The sequence below is a fragment of the Varanus komodoensis genome, unplaced genomic scaffold (genome assembly GCF_004798865.1).
Source record: "Varanus komodoensis strain SLA01 unplaced genomic scaffold, ASM479886v1 scaffold2, whole genome shotgun sequence".
NCBI classification, from domain to species: domain Eukaryota; kingdom Metazoa; phylum Chordata; class Lepidosauria; order Squamata; family Varanidae; genus Varanus; species Varanus komodoensis.
In genome coordinates, this window is record NW_025335568.1 from 56,778,885 (window position 1) to 56,801,830 (window position 22,946).

A 22,946-nucleotide genomic window follows, 5' to 3' on the forward strand; every position below is an offset into this window, starting at 1 on the left:
CCAGCTGTAATAAAGACAATAATCAAGTTTCTCAACTAGGTTATGGGGCTCAGGGAAAAATGAGTTGCTGGCAGCACCAATGGGAACTTTTCTCCAAGCCTCAAAGGTGCAGAGGGCAGGGAAGGAAGAGACAAACTCCACCTCACTGCATGTTGCAGTCCTGCTGATAATTCTCCCCGCCTCCGCCTCTGGAATTAAAGAAAAATCAGAAATGCCAAAAAAGACATTATTTTAAATTTTCAGAAGAAACCAAAGCAAACACTAAAACAAGCCCAGAAGTCTGGTGCAACTCAGCTTAGTTCAGAGCATAACTCACTTTTAACTCTCAAACCATCTAGTTCAAACTTGAATATTCTACTGCTTTGCTCTTCCTTCAGAGGTAGACAACCTAATGCCCCCCTCATGTCTTGGACTTAAATTACTGTAATCCCTGACCACTGGTCATGCTGGCTGGGACTGCCAAAACATCTGAGAAAACCAGAAGCCATATACCAGGTTTTCTTGTTGCCAGTACCATGAAAGCCTGTATCTTCCTGCATTGATTTTATATTTCAGCTCACTTCCAATAAAAGAACTCATGTTGTCATATAAGCATCACACAGAATCATGTAACATTCCCCTTTATTGGGTGGTTGAGCTCCTAAGATCTGAATTAGAAGAGTTCCCAAAAGAAATATAAGCAAGGCTGGAAAAGTTACCAGAAGAAATATAAGTAAGGTTGAGAAAAACAAGTCGGCTGGATTCACACAGTGCAGCAACTCATTGTGGATGGTAAGTCATGGTGGGTTGCCATGTCATGAAAACCCAGATGCATTCCACAGCATGGCTTCTTTGTGGGTGGCAAGCCCCCCTGATAATATGAAGAACAAGGCATGGATTATTTTACCCACAGTGGGTTGTTATTTCATCTAAGTTACTGACAGCATTGTGGGTATGGGGAAGCTGTTAGCAAGCCTCTTGGCAAAAGCGGCAAAAAGAAACCCTTGGTATTCTTGCCAAGCTAAACTAGGTCACTGTCAGCCACCCCATAAGTGCCCAAGTGGCACTTTGTGGTGACTGTCAGTGGCTGAATGACACTCACAACTGCAAGTTCTTTGCACCTGCCATACCCTTTTGTCCCTTTTAAACCTTTGTGTCCCAGAGACTGCAGTTTATATTTTGATAGTCAGTTTTTGCTATCTCCACTTTGAGAGCTTCTTCAAAGTGCCCCAGTGGCACACTAGAGGCTCTCCCAGTAGTTTGCAACTTAAAAAAAAAAACTCTATGCACAAGGCGGGCAAATACTTTACACTTGGTTAAAAAAATAGGTGGACTTCAGCAAGTGAACATTTGCCCATTTTTGCAGTCCACAAATTGGAATCCTTGCCTGAGCAAAGTCCTGGAGAATACCAGGTGTCAAGGTGCAGCAGGTGCCAGCCCTGAACATTGAGCAAATACGGTTTTTTCCCCCTTTAAGTTCACTTTCTCTCAACTGTCAAAAAGCAAGCTGTCTAAGAAAAACAAAGCTGCAAGAGACAATTATTCATGAGAAAGGAAGTGACACAATTTATACCCCCTTTGCACCGAGGTCTTCATTATTTTCTTTTTTGCCTTGACTTTCTTCCAGGGCTTAAACATTTTGCATGTTTCATTGACATGCTACATGCTCAAGAAAGTACAAAACTGTTTTCCATCCTGGCTTCAGAATGGATTCTTTATAGCTAAGTGTCAAAATTCAAACTCCCTTTTAAAACAAGATTTTGATAGGCCAGTGGGTTTTGACAGTGATATATGGCTACATAAAATATGAAAGGTATTTCATATATTATGGGAACATTTTAAAAAATAGGCTGCCAAACACTGATCGTCTCCATCAATATGGTGCTTGGGCATGTTGAAGGGTTTCCTACACACAAAGCAGCAAATCACAACCTCTGGTTAAAGCAGGGAAAATGCCCCAGTAAGAAAAAAAGACACTTTGCATATATTGGCTCAATCATCAGGTTAAATGGAAACTGCAGCCAAGAAATTAGAAGACTAAGGCTTGGGTGGGCAGTTTTCTGGTCTTTACCCAGATCCTCCAGTGTGCGGACATTTCGCTGCAGACTAAGGTGAAGCTCATCCACACCACTGCATTCCTTATTACTATGTATGGGTGTGGAAGCGGGATAGTGAATAAAACTGACAGAAAAAAAGAAGCATTCAAAACATGACAGTCAAATGAAAAAGGATGAACAAGTGGATCCTAGAGCAAATAAATCCAAAGCTTTCCTTGGAAGCAACACTGATGAGACTGGGGCCGTCTTTCTACAGGCTCATCAAGAGAAGGCATCATGACTCACTGGAGAAGACAGTAACACTAGGGAAAGTTTATGACAGCAGAAGGGAGAGATCAAACATGAAATAGATCAGCTACAGCCTTGTTTACATGAGATAAGCATGAGCTGAACACAACTTGATGCCACGAAACAAGAACAAAAGCAAAAAGGGGGGGGGGCTTGGGTAAAGCCATGTGGGGGGGAAATTCAATTTGATCCTCCCACAGACCCCTCTGCAGTATCCAAGGGATTGCAGAAGGGGGAGGAAAGGGAAAACCACCCACAGGGAGCCTGTTGGGTTCACCTCGGTTCGCTTGGGGAAAAACACACCATGGTGGAATTAAGGGTGTGAAGGAATCCATTTTGCACAGAAAAGTCATTGGATTCCCTGGTTTCAGCTTCCCAGACTCCAGTCCGCTTTGCAGTGGCCAAGAGTCTAAGTTCCTGGTGAGCATGTCCAGCATTTGCGGGGTGCTCACCAGGAACTGAACCTCACAAACTCTCCAAGCAGCGCCATTCTTTCATGTCTCCAACTGCCACCAGCAGCAGCGAGGGGAGAAGGAGGTTGGCTATGGGGCATGGGGGCTGGCACACTCACTCGCAGCTCCTCTCTTCTGCATCTTGCACACGGGGAAGGCTGCCAGTTGCACAGCTGGTGAGCATCCACTGACTTCCAGGCCAGGCATGAGAGAAAGTCTACAGATTCTGGAGGGACAGATTCTGAAAGGGTTCATCTTAACCCTAGTGTAAGCATACCTGGTGTCTGTGCAAAGTTAACTGTAGAATGTGAACAATAAAATGCACTTTGGAAAAAGAAAACAATGGACAAAAACACTTCCAAGATAAGCCTGGAACTTGAGACAGTGTGACTCCAACAGGTAAGACTTCTGATGGAATTGGGGTGTCTATTAACATTGCTAAGGTGCAGCTGACATGGGAGAAAGAGTATTTAAGAGAGACCCAAACCAGCAGCACTCTTGGAAAGAATGAAAGACCAAGAAGCAGCTGCACGTCATGAACCTCCTGCTTTTGAGCACAAGATCTTGTTGCCCAGCAGATCCTGTTGCAGCAACATGGGTGGGTAGGAATGGATTGACTTGAAGTGCACTCTAACTAAATAATGTAGAAATTACATTTGGATTTGGGGTCTCAGTCTGTACCTCACCACATAATTCCAGCTATTTGTTCCTAATGCACAGGGATCCCAGGCAGAACCACATCCAGAAACTGTTCAGACCCAGGCTTCCTTTAGCAAGGTGGCTACATCAGATATCCTCAGACTATACCCTCTGGCTTATGGTTTTACTGGTGCTCATCTCTGTTGTGAGCTACTTTAGAAAATTTGCAACTGGAAAATCTGAACAGTATAGCTGGCAAGTCCCCCACAGGCCTGTCTCACAGCCGACCCATTGAAATGGATGTGACAAGCTACTCGTGACTAACTGAACTCCCAAACATTTCGGAGGGTCTGCTTGAAGCAGGCTCCATTAGAGATTCGACACCACATTTTCTATTGAAATATTGCTGTTGTTGAGAAATTATTTTGCACTTTTACTCTTCTATTGTGTTGGGATTTCAGAGTGCTTTGTTCAAAATCTTGCTGTACTTATTTACTTAGCATTTTTTAAAAGTCAACTCTGAATATGGCTTTCCCCCCAAAGGAAGACAATTAACAACTGTAGATGCAACCCTATCACAAGTCAGTCCCAGGCTGAACCTGTACATATTTATTTCGGAATATTTCCCACTAAATCCAACATCAAATCTGAGTGGGCATGTGCAGAGTTGCACAGTTAACAGACCACCATCATCAACATTTTAAAAGTGACCCCTCCAAAACTTCCTCCTTTCCTCTCATGCCTCCATCCCAACATAAAGCAAGCTGATTTAGAGCAGCAAGCCAAAGCTTGTAAAAAGAAGCAAGACAGCTGAAACATTTGACAGACATCATTAAATGTCAAGGGATTTGTATCAGGCATTTTACTTTAAAAGGGGCTTTGAAGTTGTCGATCTTTCATGTACTTCTTTCATGGCACATTAACAAAGAAAACTGAGTGGAGGTAAATCAAGTCCCAAGGTCACCGATAAAGTTACAGCACCCTGGGTACCTGATGAATTAAGAATTAATGCTGCATGGGTAGCAAATATCATAAAAACTATGGCCTGTTAACCAATCTAGTTTTACAAGTGGATCTGAACCCTTTTTATCTGCAGCCAGAGCAAAGACATCTTAATCCCTCCCACCATGGTCTTGAAATATAATTATCATAATGTGAACCTAAATGTTAAGTCACCCTTCAGCCTGAGAGAGTGCTGTGATGCAGAAAAGTAAAGGTAATTAAGGCTGGGTGAAACACTAGAATCAGAGGAAGCAAGAGTACTTGAAAGTGGCGTTTTCTTAAAAGTCCAGAGAGAATAATGCAGATATTCGGCAATGTAACACACATTAAAGTCAAAATGGGAGCATAAAAGTTTGCACAGACACATATTAAAAAATTACAAAGGAACTAAACCCTAAACTAAAACTTTTGCCAATATGGGGCCCCACATCAAAGCTAGAAAGTTATTTCATCAGAAAAAGACCAAAGCATTTATTACTGTTATTTAAGTTGCTTAAGCAATGAAGCAGACTGTCCCGAAAATCAGATGCGCAATGGATTTTTCTTAATTTGCTTCGGCATACTTCAATGCACCCAGATGACTAATAGGTGCAAATACTGCCAATTTTTAGAGAACCAAGAAAGAGGAGGGGTGTTATAAAATGGGGAACAAATAAGGGTTCAACAGAAAGAAAAAGAAATTAATACTAAGGCAAATGTTAAGATACATACAGGAAGCACATTCTTAATTTGGTAGCATCAATTTAGGGCAGAATCCTGTGGTTAAACACAAAAAGTCCTACAAGTCTCATAGGAGTGTACCTTTAATCCATAATGGTCAAGCGCATGTGTTTTAAAGCTGCATTGGGAACACATCCCATGTATGTCTCTTTAGAAGCAAGTCCCCAACATCTATGGAGCTTACTCTCCATTAAGCATGTATTAGACTGCATGCAAATTCATTCTAGTTTAAAGTACATATTTACAGAACCACCTCATTTACTGCTGTGACTCAGACTACAATCCTAAGTGCACGCACCTAGGACATGTAGAGGAATGCAGCCTCAATCACCCAACTTTCTATTATTTATATGGATGGCTGTGTTCCCATGTAATAAACTTCCTTCTTCTTTGGCATGGCAGCAAGAGAACATCAGAAGCGTTTGTTTCCCGTTTTAATTAAGGAGCCTTCATTGCACAGGTTTTTTTCTCAGTTAGAACTGGAGGCACAAGTTACTGTTACACCCCCAAAGACTGACTTTGTGTTGGGAATGAAAGAGGCAGTTGTTCTTGGCAAGCATATCAGGGCCAGGATGACTCTTCAGATGAGGACGGCGAGGCCTCGGAAAGGAGGTCTGCAGGCATAAAGATGGCAAAAGAGGAGAAGCAGGAAGAATAGCTTCTCTCCAGTTGTTTCAGGCAGACCCTGGGAACTGACCAGGTCTGGACATGCCAGGAGAGGACCTGGGTGAGGTGCCTGAAGAGCCTGCTACTATCATTGACCCCATGATGAAGCATTAGGAGAAAAAGATTACCCAACTACAGGACCTGCACACAGCTTCCAATGGGGTGCAGTCCAGGGTTACTCAAAGGAGGGTTCTCACAAATAGCTTCTAATTTGGTTTCCACAAACAACTCTGTGAATGCTCAGAGAATCATCCTTTGCGGGCTATCGCTTGCCGGATGTAAATTGAAAAGAGTTTTTGGCAAAGAATTGCCCATTGTATGAAAGAGAAAAGGGAGGGACCCTAGCTCCCAACACTTTTAGGTATTAATACAGAAGATGCAAAAGGTCAACAATACTTCTGATCAAGAAAAATCAAGTCTCAAGTCCCCTGGACTCATGGAACCAGATACATGGTTCTTTGGATCATGTGTTTGGTTCCTAGTTAGAAGGAAAGACTTTCCAGAACAGTAGCATTCGGGTTAAGATGACATTTTCCTAAGAAAGTTAGTCTGCAGCATATCTGCCAAGATGTTATTTTCTATCACCACACTCCTATTATTTGAGCAGAAGGTATATAGTACTTTTAATATAGTTGTAGCCTTGGATCTTGCCTAAATGATTAATTATGATTATGATGCACTCAACTTCTATCCCTCCCTTTTCCCTCTTGTGAGGAACCCAGGCAGCTTACATAGCTCCATTTTGTCCTCACAACAAGAACCCTGTGAGGTAGGTTGGGCTGAGTCTGTGACTGACCCAAGTCACCCAATGGGTCCATGGCTGAGTGGGGACTATAATCCAGATCACCTGAGTCCCAGACCCGCACTCTTAACCACTAGTCCACACTGACTCTTTAAGAGGTTTTCATTCCAGCTTGTTCTGGTTTGAAATTTAAATTGAATTTTCCTTGCTCAAAAAGATCCCACGAAAAATGGCTGGAAAACAAGGGAGAGGCTCTGGAGGATTCTGTTGTGCCTCTGAGGGAGGGATCACAAGAGCTCAATGCCCCATGTAAAGAAGCCTACAGCTCCCCTCCCCATGCATATAGCCCCAGTCCAGAGAAGAATCCCCTCCTTGTACTTCTGATAAAGAAAAAAACCCACACTGAGCTGCCCACTACATAATAAACATAGCATGTAAACTGACTTTTGAGGATAATACAATTTCAGAGGGAAATGGGTAAGCAGGGAAAATGTTTAATTCCACCCTTCATGGGGGGATTAAATTGGGAGGAAGCCACCATTAAGACCCACCTAGTTTGTCCAGACAGTAAGATGCAATCTTCATTTATTAATGTTCCTAAAAGTAGCAGCTGTTTCAGATGGAAAATGGGAAAGTTTGGCATAGGAGGGTATTTTTCTGCCTGTGTTTCCCCTTGATAAAACTGGAACTATTGGAATGCTGATGACTTTTCATAGTTCGATGGGAGAAGAATTCACCTTACAACCAGGTAACATGTAAGGAAGAGCCACAAAATGGATACACAACCAGATGCCCACCTTAGAATCTTCATTTGGTAAGTCCTTGTTTAATTGTATCTTCCCCCTTTGTTGTAATAGGCACAATCCACAACTGAATGTTTACCTATTACATAGAACTTAAATGACCATTTTATTACACAAAGATTAAGATTTATAACAAAAATATTCTTAGCATTATTTTTGTGCTGTGCAACCACTTCTTTTATACAGAACACTAACATTACTGGTTCTCTGTAGTATTGACTGTGATGAAGTTTCGTATAACAAAGCAAAACTACTATTTTTCTCTCTCTTCTGATCTCAAGTAAACTAGACAATAAAATTGTCTGCTGCCAACACAGTAGCATGTTGTTAACTTTTTAATGATTTCATCAACTGATCTTTTCCCCTTTCTGTTTATTTCTCCCAAGTACTATAAGCCCCCTCCCACAAGCAACAGAAAACAAGAGAGGTTATGAAAAATGGAACCTACACCATAAAAGAACTGCTAAGATAAAATAAACCCATGAACAACCATAAAGGAGCTGGAAATACATACAAAGGAATAGAATGAAATGCAAAAAGCGAACCATTTAGAGACTGTACACAATTCTTGAGGCACCTCGTTCCAAACCCTTGCAATCATTTGATCCAAGCTTTGCTTTCAAATTGTTGTTTTTTAATTGAATTGCATCACAAAGGGCAGCTGACCTAGGCCTAACACATAACATATGCAGTGGAAAACATGTACCTAAATAAACACTAACATTGTTTAGCAAGCCTGTTTAACTTGACTGAAAGGGCCTCCATATAAAACCCTTCCTTCCAACTAACATATCAAGGACACGGTTAAAAAGCAGCCTCTCCATCTGACACAGTAATGTTTGGTCTGCAGGGAACTGCAGGGAATGAAGGTGCATTGAACTACATGAGCCCCATCTTCATGTTAACGCAGTGCAGTCCAGAGAGCCCCACTGAAGTCCCACTGAAACAGCAAGTCTTCTTTACATCCAACTAAAAATGCATTGATTTCAACAAGCGATTGTTCTCACAGTCTGCAGTATGGCATAGTTCAGAAGTAGAAAAGTTGGTCTGCTCAAGTAGCATAGGGCAATTCCCCTCTGAGGAATGGTTACCACGGCTGGGATTGTTAAGCCTACAAAAAGGGTGAGTAAGCAGGGACATAACAGAGGTGTTCAAGATTGTGCAAGGTGTGGAGACATTTTCTCCCTTGCCCATGATACTAGAACCTGGGGTCACCCCATGAAGCTGACTGATGGGAGATTTAGGACAGGTAACAGGAAGTACTTCTTCGCACAATGCACAGGGGAGCTATGGAATTCACTGTCACAGAAAGCAGTGGCGGCCACCAACTTGGAGGGCTTTAAAGGGGATTGGACCAATTCGTAGAGGAGAAAGCTATCACTGTGCTACCTCCTGTGTTAGAGGTGGCATGTCTGCATCTTCCAGCTCCTGGGGAGCTCAGATGAGAGGAACTATTACACCCATCCTGCTTGAGGGAGCCACTGGTTTGCCACCATGTAAGCGGAGTGCTGGACTGGATGAACCACTGGTCCGATCCAGCATGGTGTTTCTGCTATTCTTAAGCCATAGTCTATTGGACTACAAACATGTGCTTCCTGGTGATGGGTCAGAGATGCGAGTTGCTGAATCAGATTGTAATATCTGCCCTGGTTCCTATGGGAAAGGCAGTTGTTAAAGTTCATCAGATGAATAATCTCAGTAATTTTTAAAAGAACTCTGCAAGCTTTTATCATATTCTTCAAATATTCCAGATGTGACGATAAGGCTAATTGAGCTACCACCTGGAAAGCTTGGATCTCAGCTCCAGGCCTGGCATCAGTGGGTGGCATCTTTGAGTTGTCAGGCCTCAAGCATCCCAGCAGAACCTATTCCCAGCACCTGCCCTTAGACTGCTATGAAAACAGCAACGTTCATACTGGCTCCAGTAAGCTACCATCCTTTGGTTTTGACTCAGTCCTGGAAAACCACTCAACTTCCACCATGTTTTTGTGCCAGCAGTCAATGACCCTGGAACAGTGTGAGAGAGAATGGCCAGCGCCTCCTCACAATCCCTAGAAAGGCTCACCAGCTGGCAATTTACCAGATGCCCCCTGAAATCTGGAGCCAGTCCAGTCCAGTCCAGCCCTGCCCAGCCCATTCTCAAGTTTAGCAGCTCTGCTTCCCCCATGCCAGTAACATTCAGCCTAGAAAAAAATGCCTCTTGGCTCTCTTTCTTCCTTTACACAGCACTCGAGATACAGCAGATATTAAGTAAACACCGTTCAGTGCCACACTGCGTGTCCCAAAGAGCCCCAAGGTTTGTTTTCAGAGGCCAGAAATCAGCCCGGCACAGATTCATGGGGGAAATGGTGGTCTCAAAGAAAGTCTTATAAAAAGCTAGTTCCTATAATACAATAGGAAGTTCAGTATAAAGTTCCAATTAACATGAATGTTCTTACCAGTAAGTGACATCCACAGGAGCAAAATACTTCTTTGTAATTAAGTCAGCAAAATAAGCTTCTGTTTCCCTGCAAGCCGTTCCATTGCCAATCACAATAATGCTGCAGCTTTCGAGGAGAAGAAAAAGATGCTTAATGTTAAGGAAGTCCCAAAAGGGTCACACCATCCAACCATATCAGCTTCCCCTGCTGTCCATTCATCGGCACGGCAAGAAGATGCATCTGCCTTAATAAGTTAAAATTAGCAGACCCATCTAACCTGGCTATTTTAAGACAATGACCACACTTGTGCAAAGACACAAAACACAAGGCTTAAATGACAGGTTTTGGCTGAACATCAGAAAAAATGTCTTAACAGTCAGAAAAGCGAGGCAACAGAACCAACTGCCTAGAAAGTAATTGTGCTCTTTGTTGTTGGAAGTATTCAAATAGAGAGTTGACAGCCAACTCTCAGACACTGTAAACTGGATTCCAACACTAAGTTGGACACAAAAGGCTAAATGGCCCCTTCCAACTCTGTGACAAGCCCAAATCCTGGATTCTCATTCACATGCGAACATGTGATGCTCACTGCCCAACTGCTCCCTCCTAGCTTCACCCAACAGCTGGAGCAGCATCAGTAGCCAAGGACTCACTAGCAAGAAAAAGCTTGACTCTTGGGTCATCACTCGCAAACAAGCCAAGAATCGTTGGCCCACTTCAAACTCTGACTTGTTGGGGAAAAACAAGCCAGGAGTTCCAATCTGGGTGTCACATTCAGCTTTTCCTCCCTGTTGAGTTCCTCTGGCATCCTTGCTTGCGAATGACAAGGCAAGATTCTCCAGAGTTTGAGCTTAGCATTTTGTATGAATGCAGTCAGTGAAAGAACAAATAGCTGGCATTTTCCATTTATTTATTTCATGATTAATGTACCAGTTCTCAGCAAAGCTTCTAGGGCAATCTACAAAAACAATACAAATATCAAACATATAAACAAAAGAAAATATTCTGGTAGATATGAGGTTTCCTTGATCTCTTTAGCCCAATTCCATTTATTTATGTCTTTTGAATGGATTAAAAATGTAATGGAGCCTGCAAGTGGCAGGCATGGGTACACCATTATTCCATGCTGGGAATATCTTCTTCAGAGAACTAAGCCTTGTAAGCACAATTACTATTAACACAGTGCTACTCCACTACTGTTGATAAGAGAAAAGAGGGGAAATTTACATCAGAGAAGAAAGCAAGTCCGCTCATCTCTAAAATAAGAATGTGTGAGTGCACAAATATATTACATCTGGCATACCTACTCAAACTAACAGGGAAGTCTAAAACCCTTTCACACAGAATACAGTGTGACTCCACAGAACTGAAATTTCCTGGCTCAGCTTATTACTGCTTTTTGTGGTTATACCTATAGTCCTTCTCTCCTCCCTTCATGCTTTGCTGTTTCATCTGAACTCAGAAACCATGTTTACCAGGTTCAGAATAAATCATAATCTTAAAACACTGGCTTGCAATTGGTTCAAGATGGAACAGAAAACTCTGATTAATCAGACTTCTGCACAGCATGGAGCCAAGCAAAAATGGGAGGAGGAAAGCACTTATACTGGTAAGAATGAGGTTGACAAATATCTCAGCCTAGTAAGCCAAGATATAACTGAGAGAAGGCAGCCTCTCTCATGTCGCATTATACTGGCAGCTTCATTGCTCACCTGCACAGCACAAAAGGACATGGGGGCTCTGTTGCTGTGGCAGCCATTTGCTAATCTATACCCCCACAATATCCACAAAGACTTGAGAAAGGCTGCCAAATAAATGCAATGGGAGAGCACAAAAAGCACCTGCTTCATTTCAGGTTGGCCTTAATATATGTAGACAAAATAGCTGTAAGAGCTTCCTTAACATACTTGTAATCCAACAGAAGTTTCCGGATCTTCTGAGCTTCAAGGAATCCTTTACCAGAATGTAAGTAGACAACATCAGTGTGAAGTATCTGACCTAAGCCAAAAAGAAAGGAAAACTTATCTTGATAGGAAGAAATATCTATGGTATTTGTCAAACATAGCATTGTTTAAACAAAAAAACTTTTGTTAATTGCCTGCTCATCCCACCATTCTTCCACTATGGCATGCTTGCAAGGAGACTGAAAACGTTCACTTCCTTTTCTAAACTAACTAGGGTTTCCTGTTATGCTAAACTGGGAAAACTACTTAGTTTAAATTAAGTGTGTTGGGCAAGATCAAAAGAAGACTTTTCCCAGTTCTGACATGACGTAGACCTCTAAGTTCGTTTAAAACATGAAGTAAAAGGTTCCAAGCCACTTTTAACAGCAATACTGAAGGAGCAAACCTAAAAGGAGCCATTCTTTTAGAAGAGGCTTGCATAACAAGATGGCCAAGAGTAGGGTTACCAATATCAGTAAAAGAAGTTGCTTACTTCTTGACATCGAATTGTCTTCCTCTGTTATTACATTAATGTGCTTTTGTTCACCTTGGCGTATCCTGACCAACTCGCCTTCCCTTTTATTTTATTGTCCTTTTCTCCCTAACATGACTTGTCATCACCTTTAGGTTGGAAGCCTGCGACTTATGTCAATTAAAATTTTTGTACAGGGCCTAGTAACTTACATGCTTTATAAATAACACTAATAATTGATAGCATAATATAAAAGACTGCAACTGCCAATAAAAATGCTTCACAGCCATCATCCTAAATTCCTATTTGTTCTAAAAGGAATCACCATATAGGCACATTAACCAACATCAGACATTCTATGTCCTACAAATACAACTACCACTTCTCTCAAATGGAATTACAACTTACTGGTTGGTGAAATAATCGCCAGCTTGCAGCCATGCTTGTAGCCAGGATCAACCCCCATCAAGGTTCGTCCTCTCACAGGGCCTGTAAGAAGCAGCTGACGGAGGTTCCTCCCAAACATCATCACAGATTCCTTCTCTGCATCGGATGTTAACTTTGATCTAAGAAAGGGGCATTGCAAATAAGGCTATTTTGACATCACATTTTCTCACACCAACACTCCATATTATTTTCTCACTCCCCTACTTGTTTCCATAAACAAATAGCTTTTTTTCCGACTAATAATAATAATTACACAGGGAAGTTGCTTGGGCTTCCCATAATCCCTTACCATTCGCCATACTGGTTGGGGTTGATGGGAGTTGTAGTCTAAAACATCTGGAGGACACCAAGTGGCCTACCCTTGGGTTTAGGCACTTTGAAATGGACAATCCTCTTACTGAAGATATGGCACTACATGGGAATGGCAGGTGGTTCTCTTACTCTTCCTATCAGCAACTTTCTGGCCAGGATTGACCAAGGCAGAAAGAAACATCTGACTTGGTTCACCACTTCAAATATCAGCAGAGTGCCGCAGAATATGAGAACACGCATGCCACAAGCACACCCAAGGAAGAACTGGGCCCAAAATTTAATATTAGTCTTGGGTTTTATTATAACTTTGTGACCACTAACTTTAGTATTTAGAAGCCTCACTTAAGGGACGTGTACCCTCCAGGCACTGTATGCAGGTCCTCTAAAATACAAGAAACATACAATATTACAATCACCAGTAAAAGTCACAGAGAGGGAAACAGCAGATAAACTGCTTAACTGAGCAGTAAAAAAATTTAGAAATTCTGCTCACGACATACGATCACTCAGCTCCCACCTACTCCAGAAAAAGCAAAAGGAACAACAACTAAGGCAACACTCTGACTCTTCAATGTATTTTTGGAACTGCATGTTTAAACTTAAACTCACATTTTATTCCTTCAATACCCTAATGGCACTTCAGCTGGTAAGAGAAGTCATTATACTGTCACTAGCAAAAGAGATTGCTTCATACCCTGTAGTGATTAGAGTACCACCGCAGAGTTGAGCCCCATGTTATGACTATTAAATTGTTAATTTGGGAGGGGGAAATGACAGTTGCAAAGATACTTATAACTAGAGCAATTAGCCTCCCCAATTCTCTCCAGAGGAGTATGAGAAATAGGATTAGAATGACATGATGGAGTGCACTGTTCAACCATGACTGTGAAACAGATACAATAAAATAATGTTAGTAGCACAGCAGTTTGCATCAAGACCATTATAACAAACTGACATATTACTCAATATATAGGCAAAAAACCCACCACAATATGGCACTGTCATTAAAAATGTTAAATAAATTGCCATTTGCATGCACAACCTGTCAACTTTCCACCCATTTAAAATGCATTTTCTGCCATTAAATTCTTTTCCACCATCCTGACTGTTAGGAAAAACAAGGGCTTTAACCTGCCAAACTTCACATATTCTAAAGGATGAATTATGAATTTGTCTCTGATTCAAGAAGATGTTTCAAAAACACATCTGCTACCCTAATCATGAACACATCTATTAGAATTAATTCCAATTGATTCAAGTGGGCCTTACTTTCAAGTCACTGTTCTCAGAATTATATTTTTCATATCACCAAGTTACCCTCTTAGATAGGAAAACTCATTTGTCTCTTTTGGATCCATCCATAAAATTAAGATTATATATTAAATCAAAATATATTACTTCAATAAAAGTGAGAGCGTTACCATTTCAGACCAATGCTTCTCTTAAAGACATAGGGCTGGTTTAGTGTCAGGAGAACAATCCTAGCCTTCCTCTGCTTTCCATTCATGCCTGGTAGGAATGCACTTACACTAATCCGGGCTGGGGACCTGAGCATGAAATAGACCATTCTCCAAGTCTCAGACATCTGGAAAGGGTACTTTAAAGCAGCACACAATTCAACAAAGAGTGACTGCATACGCACCCAGGAAAATACAACCTTAGCAAAGGGCTGAAGTATATAAAACAGAAGCCATGACCAAAAGCAATCCAATGGGAGAAAATTCTCACGCTTATATTTTCCAAGTCCAAATGAATGACTGGTACATTCCCAGACCGTTCAGTGATTTTTCAGGGCTTGTCTAGGTGTTCTTGCCAAAAGAAGACAGATGAGCAGATACAAGAGTGGAGGACTTATGGAATGCCTTTGCCAAGGGGGCATGCCTAGTATCCACACTGTTATCTTTCTGGCATCAGGGAAAGACATTTCTCCTTCAGTCATTGAAGACTTTTATTATTGTATATATTGCTTTCCACCTATTTTGTGAGCTGCCCTAAAGTCTTTTTGCTCCAGGGAGTCATATAATTATGATAAAGATAGGTTCCATAACAGCCATATGGAACTCTGAGGGAAGGAGCAAGGCTTCTGCCCTTAATTCAGGGTCAGGGAAGATCCCTTTTCCTGCATTAAAGGCAATGGTGGGGCGTGACTCCTTGCATGGAGCTCTGGAGATATGTTAGATGGCCTTGCTCCTTTGGATCAGAACATCTGGCCGGGAATTATGGGAGTTGCAGGCCAACAGATCTGGAGGTTGCCAGACTAGAGAAGAGTGAATTTAAATATATGTCTCAGGAAAGCAAACCTGTCAAGCTCTGGAAGGGGATCCCATGGGGGATAGGTTTAAAGGTGGCTTACTAGGCTCTCGGAAGACAGCACACTACCAGATTCTGCTGGCACAGAGGCGGCAGGGAGATGCAGCGGCTTCCACCTTCAAGCCCTTTCCAGAGGACAGAGGAGGCTGGAGGAAGCAGGGCACTGGTCCAATCCAGCAGGGCTCAGCTTAGTGCCTTATTCATCCCTTATTAATGACCATGCATTGCTTTACCTGAATTCTCTACAGAGGAGTGGGTAAATCAGGCGTTTATAGGCATCTTCAACAGAAAAGCGCAGCAACTCCATCAGTTCAGGGGTTGCGTAGGCCTTTGGTCTCCACCTGTGCACCAAAATATTTAAGACTCAGTTCATTTGTTAACATTGTTAGGGCACGTCCTTCCAAGAGCCCAATCCTAGTTTTATCAGGACAGAACTGTCAGCCATTTCTGTGCAGAGGCTCCTTTGAGATGCCCTATGAAGACACGGGGTGGGGAGTGAGGATGGGCACTCTAACTTCTCAGTCCTCACTGCTCTCATGTGCAGGGCAAAATTTGGCAACACACAGCCTGATTTTTCAGAATTCTACATTGCTTAGGGAGTCTTAAGACAAAATAGTTTCCACTGCAGAATTTTGCCCTGAACAAGGGGACATGTTAGCACTGACTGTCCCTGGATTGTTACTCAGGTCCCCTCCAATGTATGAGCTGTACCAGAAGAATGATGAGGAAGTTATCAAGGTTCAACAGGTAGTGCAGTGAACTTGTCCAGTGTCCCAAAGCCACAGTAGTTTCTTGAAGGCCTGCCAAGGCCCTGTAACCTTCAGCTTGTTTAAAAGAGCACCAACAGACGTAAATGCCTTCAAGTTGTCTTCCCCAATCATTGTGTAAAAAAGCTGCCTTTGCTGTACAAGCAAAGCTCTTTATATTCTGAATCTAAATTTCAGCATTAAATTCAACAAATGGTATGTCATCTTTGACACAAGTGCTTTCTGAGGTTTAGATCTGACTACTTACTTCACAGGGTATGTCCCCATTAAGTTTGGAGAATAAATGTTCTAGACTAACCTCATGCTGGTCCAATAAAAAGGGGAGGTCCAACAGAATGTGACCACGTAGTGTGCCTTTTCAATAACAATGCTGTTAGCTGGGCCAGTCTTAATGTCTCCTATTGTTTGGGAGTGGGTGCAACTGATGCTGATGGAGCAGTCAATGAACCAGAGGACCAGCAGGAGAACACACCTTGTCTGTTCATAACACTACACAAGAATTATCCCAGCCCAAACCCAGGAGGCTCAAGACCAAATCAATCTTGATTTGCATTAGCCATTGGCCTTAGCATATAAAACATAAATGTTAAAATATAAAATACAATAAAAGCAGATATTCAAGATTCAGAATGCAGAAACATTCATAGAAGAAAGACCTGTCCGATGGACCCAATGCCAGAATATGCAGCATATGGTGAAGGATCCATATGACAGACATAGTTTGAGACAGAATTCTTACACAATTAACCAACCCTACCTATCCACCTGTGAGCTACAGAAATAATATTGCCAGACTATCCATGAAAGATTGCAAAGATCCAGTCCTCAGTAGCATACAGTTTCAGTGGATAGACAAAGAGAAACCCTTTTGCTGGATTGGATTCCTCCATGAAGTTGCACATCACTTCCTCTCCTAACTGGCAGGAAAAGCAATGGTTTTCAGTAATCTCTACTGTTAATTTAAACTACAGATCAGAGACAGGGCCAGTGATGCAGGAAGTAAAGGCCTTGTCCACAGGAAAAAAAGCAGGGCCTCTTCTCAATGCACGCACAATTCTTTGCGTGTTACCCACTTGGGGGAAACATGCAGCACACAAAGATAGGAACTTGGCTGATGCGCAAAGGAGCAGGTGCCCTTCCATGTCCCAGCCAAGTCCATTGCAGGCCACTTCTATAGGTGGGGCATAAGGTGTTCAAACTTGGGGAGCCAGCCGGTGCCCAAAGGAGCAGCTATTCTTTCCAGTGCTGTGTGATTCCCCTTCTCTCTGCTGAGAGAGGCACAGAATCCCATGACTATCACAGGGATGGTCCAGTATCTTGAATGAGTGGGGCCGCACCCACTGACCTCTTCTAGTCCATTAAGGGTTTGGAGGGGTGAGATTCAGCTCCTACCCTTGTTCTAAGTAGTAGTAAGACCAGCTGGTAGGTCCCAGGAATCATAGCAAGAAACAAAATAGCTCCCACATGCTTGAAAGCTTGCCAGTTCCTAAGCTAAAGCAACCCAAACAACTGACTGTACCTCCACCATAATTGGGAAAACGTTTTTCCATTTCAATACAATGGATGTGAGATGCAGTGAGTGTACAGTGTTCATAAGGAGAACGAACTGAACTCTGGTGCTGTTGTAGTTGCACCCTTGTACACACCTTTCATTTACACACCACTTTGAGAATTCAATCTTCACACCATCAGAGATGCTGACCTTCACGGTCAAGACTTTCAAGTTCTCCCCTCGGTTAATGGCTAGAATCTAAATGGGAAATATAAATGATGAAAAATATATGATGCACAAAATTGCCAGAGATGAAAAGCTTAAACCAGTCAATACTTTTAAAATTATACTTATCCTGCTCTTCATGGGACAGAACAGGGACACATGGAAGGGCAACTGATTTGCACTAGGCATGAAGCAATTTTGGACATCCACATGGAAAAAGAGGCTGCATGGCTGCAGGGGTGCCGTGATACCTTGGGAACAGAGAACAAGTGCAGCAGGTGGACTTGTGGGACCCACTGCAGCTTCTTTGGCAATCTGCATGAGGCCACAGATTAGTAGGGAGGCAGACTGAACCTAACTAGATGTAGGGCCAGAGCAAAACGTGGATAAATCACCCCCATTCGGCCATTCCCTTTTCTGCCAGAGGTGCCACTGAAAGCAGGGCACACTGACAAGAGCCCCCTGGTCTTCCTCCGCACCTGCCTCTCACTCTGGCCCAGACAATGGTGGTGCTGGGTAGAGGCCGGCTGCAGTCTCCTTGTTCAATGGCTCTTCAGCTAGCTGCCAAGCAAGCAAGCAAGCAAGCCGCAGCCATGGTGAAGCATGGGGAGCAACAGCACTTGACAACAGGAGAAATGTAACAGCAGGCTCCCTAAGGAAGGGGACCCACCGAAGGCATCTTGCCCATCAGCCCTCCAGGACGTGGATCTGGCACTCATCTCTATTGCCAGAGGTTTGAACTGATCTCAAACAGAGGGCTTCAGAACAGGGTTGAGGGGCACAGGTTGCTGACCCCAGGCTTAAGCATGCAAATAGACAATGCTTCTCAGAACTGAGATGTGGCTGGAGGAGGTTGCCAGTGGCTGGAGGTCTCACCTCTTGTCCCTCCCCCAACTTAAGCAAGGTCAGCATTATGCAAAACAGCAGAAATTGCACAGTAATTTTTGCAAACTGAGAAGAACTATGCATATGCTCAATTTGTAGAATGTATACCATTGTAGAATTTGTCTTGGAACAAAATTTGGATCCCCTAGATTAATTTGGATGCAATCTTGAAAAAAAATATACACTGCTCCAAGAACAGGTTTATTTTCATGCAGAACATCCAGCTGTAAATGTAAGGACCTTACACTGTAACACAGATTAAAAAATATATAATAAAGGAAGGACTGTCTTCCCTCATACAAGTCCACCCAGAATTTAACATCTCTAGGGGTGGCCCTTGTCTTGGTATTGCCACAATAAGAGCCATACTTGGTGGGGACACAAGAAAGGGTCTTCCTGGTGGCTGTTTCCGCCCTCTGGTTCCCTCTGCTAAGGGGGAACAGGTTGACCCAATCTCTGGTGTTCTTCTACCAGCAGGCAAATGCTGTTTTATTCAGGCAAGCTTTAGGTATACAAATTGGCATTGTTTTGTTTGTACTGTTTTATTATGTATTTTATTATATTTGTTTTTACACTATGTTTTAAGTTTTCAATGTTTTTTCAGTGGAGGAGGACTACATAAACTACCTTGGATTCCTCACAAGAAAAAAAGGATGAAATATGTCTGCAATGCAATAAATAAATAAATATAGTAAGAGTTTGTGAACATGGTTTGTAATCTTGGTCATCATGAGCACTGTTTGGGGAGTAAAAGCCAGGATATCAAACAAATGAATTAATTAATAATTAAAAGAGTGACCATGTTCTGTTACATCTCACAGAAACAAGTGCCGTTTAAATAGCCAGATGAAAGAAATTTTCATTAGCATGTTCAAAGCGACATGAATTGGTGAATCAGTAGATCAACCAGCTGTCAGTTTCACTCAGCTACAGTACAAAGTCTAAGAGAATTAACACACTGGTCAAAGCTGCGGCTACTGGACAAAACACACTAAAACAAGTCTATGAAATGAAGCCAAATTTAAACTCTCCACAGGGCAACAGGATGGATGACAACCAAGCTAATCACTTTAATTTGTTGAAGTTCAACCTGTGAGGTTTTCTTCCTAGCCCCAGGGAAATGTGTGAAGAGCTGAAACATTCTATTTATTCATTTATTCACCAGATTTATGGAGTGCTCCATTTTCAGGTATGGAGATCTCAGAGCAGTGAACACTAAAAGATGAAATAGAGAAAAGAATAAAACAATAGGTCAAAAACACAAGTGATTAAACCATGACTGATCCGTTCAAGAAGACTTCCCAGTCATGGTTTCAGTAATTTTTTTTCTGAATTACTGACCTTCCAAAAATAAAAAGGTTTTCAGGAGGCAGCAGAAACATTACAATGCTGGATCTGCCTGACCTCCAGGAGGAGGACTTCCAAAGAAAGGGAGCCTCTACACGGATGGCCCTTCTCCAGGTGGCCTCCATATGGAACCAACTGGGACATGCCATCTGAAGACCTTGGTGACCAGGTTGGTAAGGAAGCAGCCACTCTCTCATGTATCCTGTATTTAGGGTTTTATGCACTAGTACCAAACGCTCAGACCTGACCTGACCTGATAGGAATCTAGGAGTACCCCACACAGTGAACCCCATCCAGAACAGGCCCCTGTACTTGAGAACCACCCACCCATGGGAGTTCCTTCCTGCCAGATTCAGCTTCAGTTTATCCAGCCCATCACTAAATCCAGACTCTGATCTAGAACTTGCACACCTTCTCCTGATTCATTTGTTACAGGGCTCCATTCATTTTTGTGGCTCCAAAATCTCCAAATGACTGCTCCACGTGGCTTCAAAGAGAGGCTGTGAAATGCCACAGCTGAGTTGCCAATGAGTTGTCACCCTGTGTTACTACAGGAAATGAACCCTGCAATTCAGACTTGAACCACTGTAACAAAATGCCACCAGTGCTCAGTCCTCAGAAGCAATACAGTTGATGGTATTAAGGGCTGATGAGCCAGAATTAACAGGGTCACATTCCCGGCTGCCTCTCTCCTAATGAAAGCAATCCAACAAGACAGGAGAGCTCCATGGATGAGCCACCAATGGCTTCACTTGTTGGGTGGTACAGAAATGAAATGAAATGAAAAACATGAGAGTTAGAGGAACAGGATAGAAGAGGAACAGAGAATAAACATCTGCAATCCATTCTGTTCTGGTGTCTTGAACCCCTGTCTTGTATTTTTCTGCCCCAAGTCTTTGGAGTTCTGGTGCTACCTCCATGGGTTCCTATCTCAGAATTTTCTCAGCACATCCTTACTACACTCACAGATTCTTAACACCCACCCACAGTACAAACATATCTTCAACCTATCAGGGCCTGGACAAATACAATCAATTCAGCACAAGCACAAATTGTAGCTTTTGGTTATAACCAGCCTCTAGTCACATATAGGACAATTTCCTTGCCAACCCACCAGAGGCAGACAGAACCACTTCCACTAGTTCATAGTATCTCCATGTCTCACCTACAGCTTGGCAAACACTTCCCTCTGCTGCTCAGTTCTCACCCAGAGGGAATCCACCAGAAGCTTCTACCCTGGGCCTTGTCTCTCGCCCAGGTTGGGCAGCTGCTCATAAACCTCAGGAAGACCTGCTATCAAACACTCCTCCCCTCCCCACATTTAATAGATTTGGAATCCAGGCTTTTAATGCTATTATTGGCATTTCCCAAAGAAGCAGCGGTTAAGTACAGCGATGGGGTTCATCATTCCAAACTAGGAATTCAACTCACAATTCTAAACCAGACTAGTACAGACATGGAACATGAAATGGACACTAGATTTTCAATGGAAAATCTATGTCAGTTCATCTATGACACTGCCTTATTCCAAGCCATTCCAGTGACTTAATCCAGTGTGCGTTAAAAAGACTAGGTGGAAGCCCTTCAGATCCTCCCTAGAAAAACAGTCCTTGGTCCAAGGTCTTAACAGTCTTCATTTGATGGGACTTCCTGGCCACTTGGGCATTGAACATTCCATTTGCCTCTCTGGAAATTAACCACTAAGACCTGATGAAGAGCAAATGCAACTCTATCACTTCACCAGCATTAAGGAACCAGGAGCACCTTGCAACCTCCTTCACACTCTCTTCCCTTCCTTTTGCAGCCTGCCCACTCACTTCTATCCACTGTTCCAAAGTTTAGAAAGTCGCTGGAACAGATATTGCATGGATTCTGAACTGCCTTCAGCTTCAGAGACAGATTCCATTGCACAAAAAGCTCTCTCAGGCCATATTCCAGTAGTAAGTGGAGCTGGGTAAAAAAAACCCCCTACAGCATATTTTAGCTTAATATTCTAACTACTGGTTAACTAAGCCTTCTGAGAGGCATTTCAAGCTTTAAAATGTGTGGGGGGGGGTACCAAAGCCCAGAAGCCATCCTTTTAGGTGTTCCAAGCTTTAAATCAAACGTTGATTGATTGATAAATAAATACCTCAGGAACTCTGGAGGTTGGTTTGGCACCCTACAAAATGTAGATTTGGCTTCAGAGTTGCGTGACACTAACTACAAGTACCTCCAAAACTGAGAGAGACTGAAGGGGGAGGCATGCCTACAAGTGAGGGGAGCAGAACATACTATTCGACAGGGAACCTCCACTCATTTTACTGCAGTTAAGCAATTGGGTAGCCTTACATCTGTCCCAAGTCTGAGAAGTTGCTAGATCATATAAAATTTTGTATCCCAAGCTGCTTCCATGGTAGCCCACAAACCCAAATATTTTCTTCCATTCTTCTCTCCTCACATCAACCCAATGAGTTGGGTTAGGTGGGGAGAAAGTGACTGGCCCAGAGTCACCCAAAGAGCTTCCTGACTGCATGGGATTTGAACACAGGTATCCCTGATTGTAGTCTAGCAATCTAACCACTACTCCAAACTGGCCCCTATTGAATCTCATTGCTGGTGGAAACTAACCATTTCCATGAAAAAATAAGTATGCATTTCAACAGCCGACACAGAGAAAACAGATGACTGCTATATATATATTGCTGTCCATATGCTCTAGAAAGGAAACAAAACCATGTATTTCTGATACGTTGGACTTGCAGAAACCATTAAAAAGCTGTTAAAAGTTGACATTCCTGTGTTGTTGCACATGTTGATGTATGCTATAGGCCTTCATTCCTGTCACGAACAAGCTTTCTGTGTCAATCATGAACATTAATTCAATCACTAGCTAACTCAGACACGTCACATATGTTAAACACAATGGTCTAAAAATGACCTGGGGACACTGCACCAATTTATGTTCCGCAGCTTTTCCTCTGCTGGTTGACATACCG

The 22,946-nt window shown here is 42.6% G+C and overlaps 1 protein-coding gene across 2 annotated transcripts in view; it reads right to left on the reverse strand.

Annotated features, from left to right (window-relative positions):
- Nucleotides 1–22,946, reverse strand: part of SRBD1 (S1 RNA binding domain 1) — a 206,560-nt gene that overhangs the window by 157,769 nt on the left and 25,845 nt on the right. For both annotated transcript variants that reach the window (XM_044428623.1, XM_044428622.1), the window contains exons 10-14: nt 17,666–17,769; nt 15,486–15,593; nt 12,592–12,749; nt 11,676–11,766; nt 9,787–9,894 (exon numbers count right to left, since the gene is read on the reverse strand). In XM_044428623.1, coding sequence (XP_044284558.1) covers nt 9,787–9,894; nt 11,676–11,766; nt 12,592–12,749; nt 15,486–15,593; nt 17,666–17,769 — 569 coding nt within the window. The remainder of the gene's footprint in view (nt 1–9,786; nt 9,895–11,675; nt 11,767–12,591; nt 12,750–15,485; nt 15,594–17,665; nt 17,770–22,946) is intronic.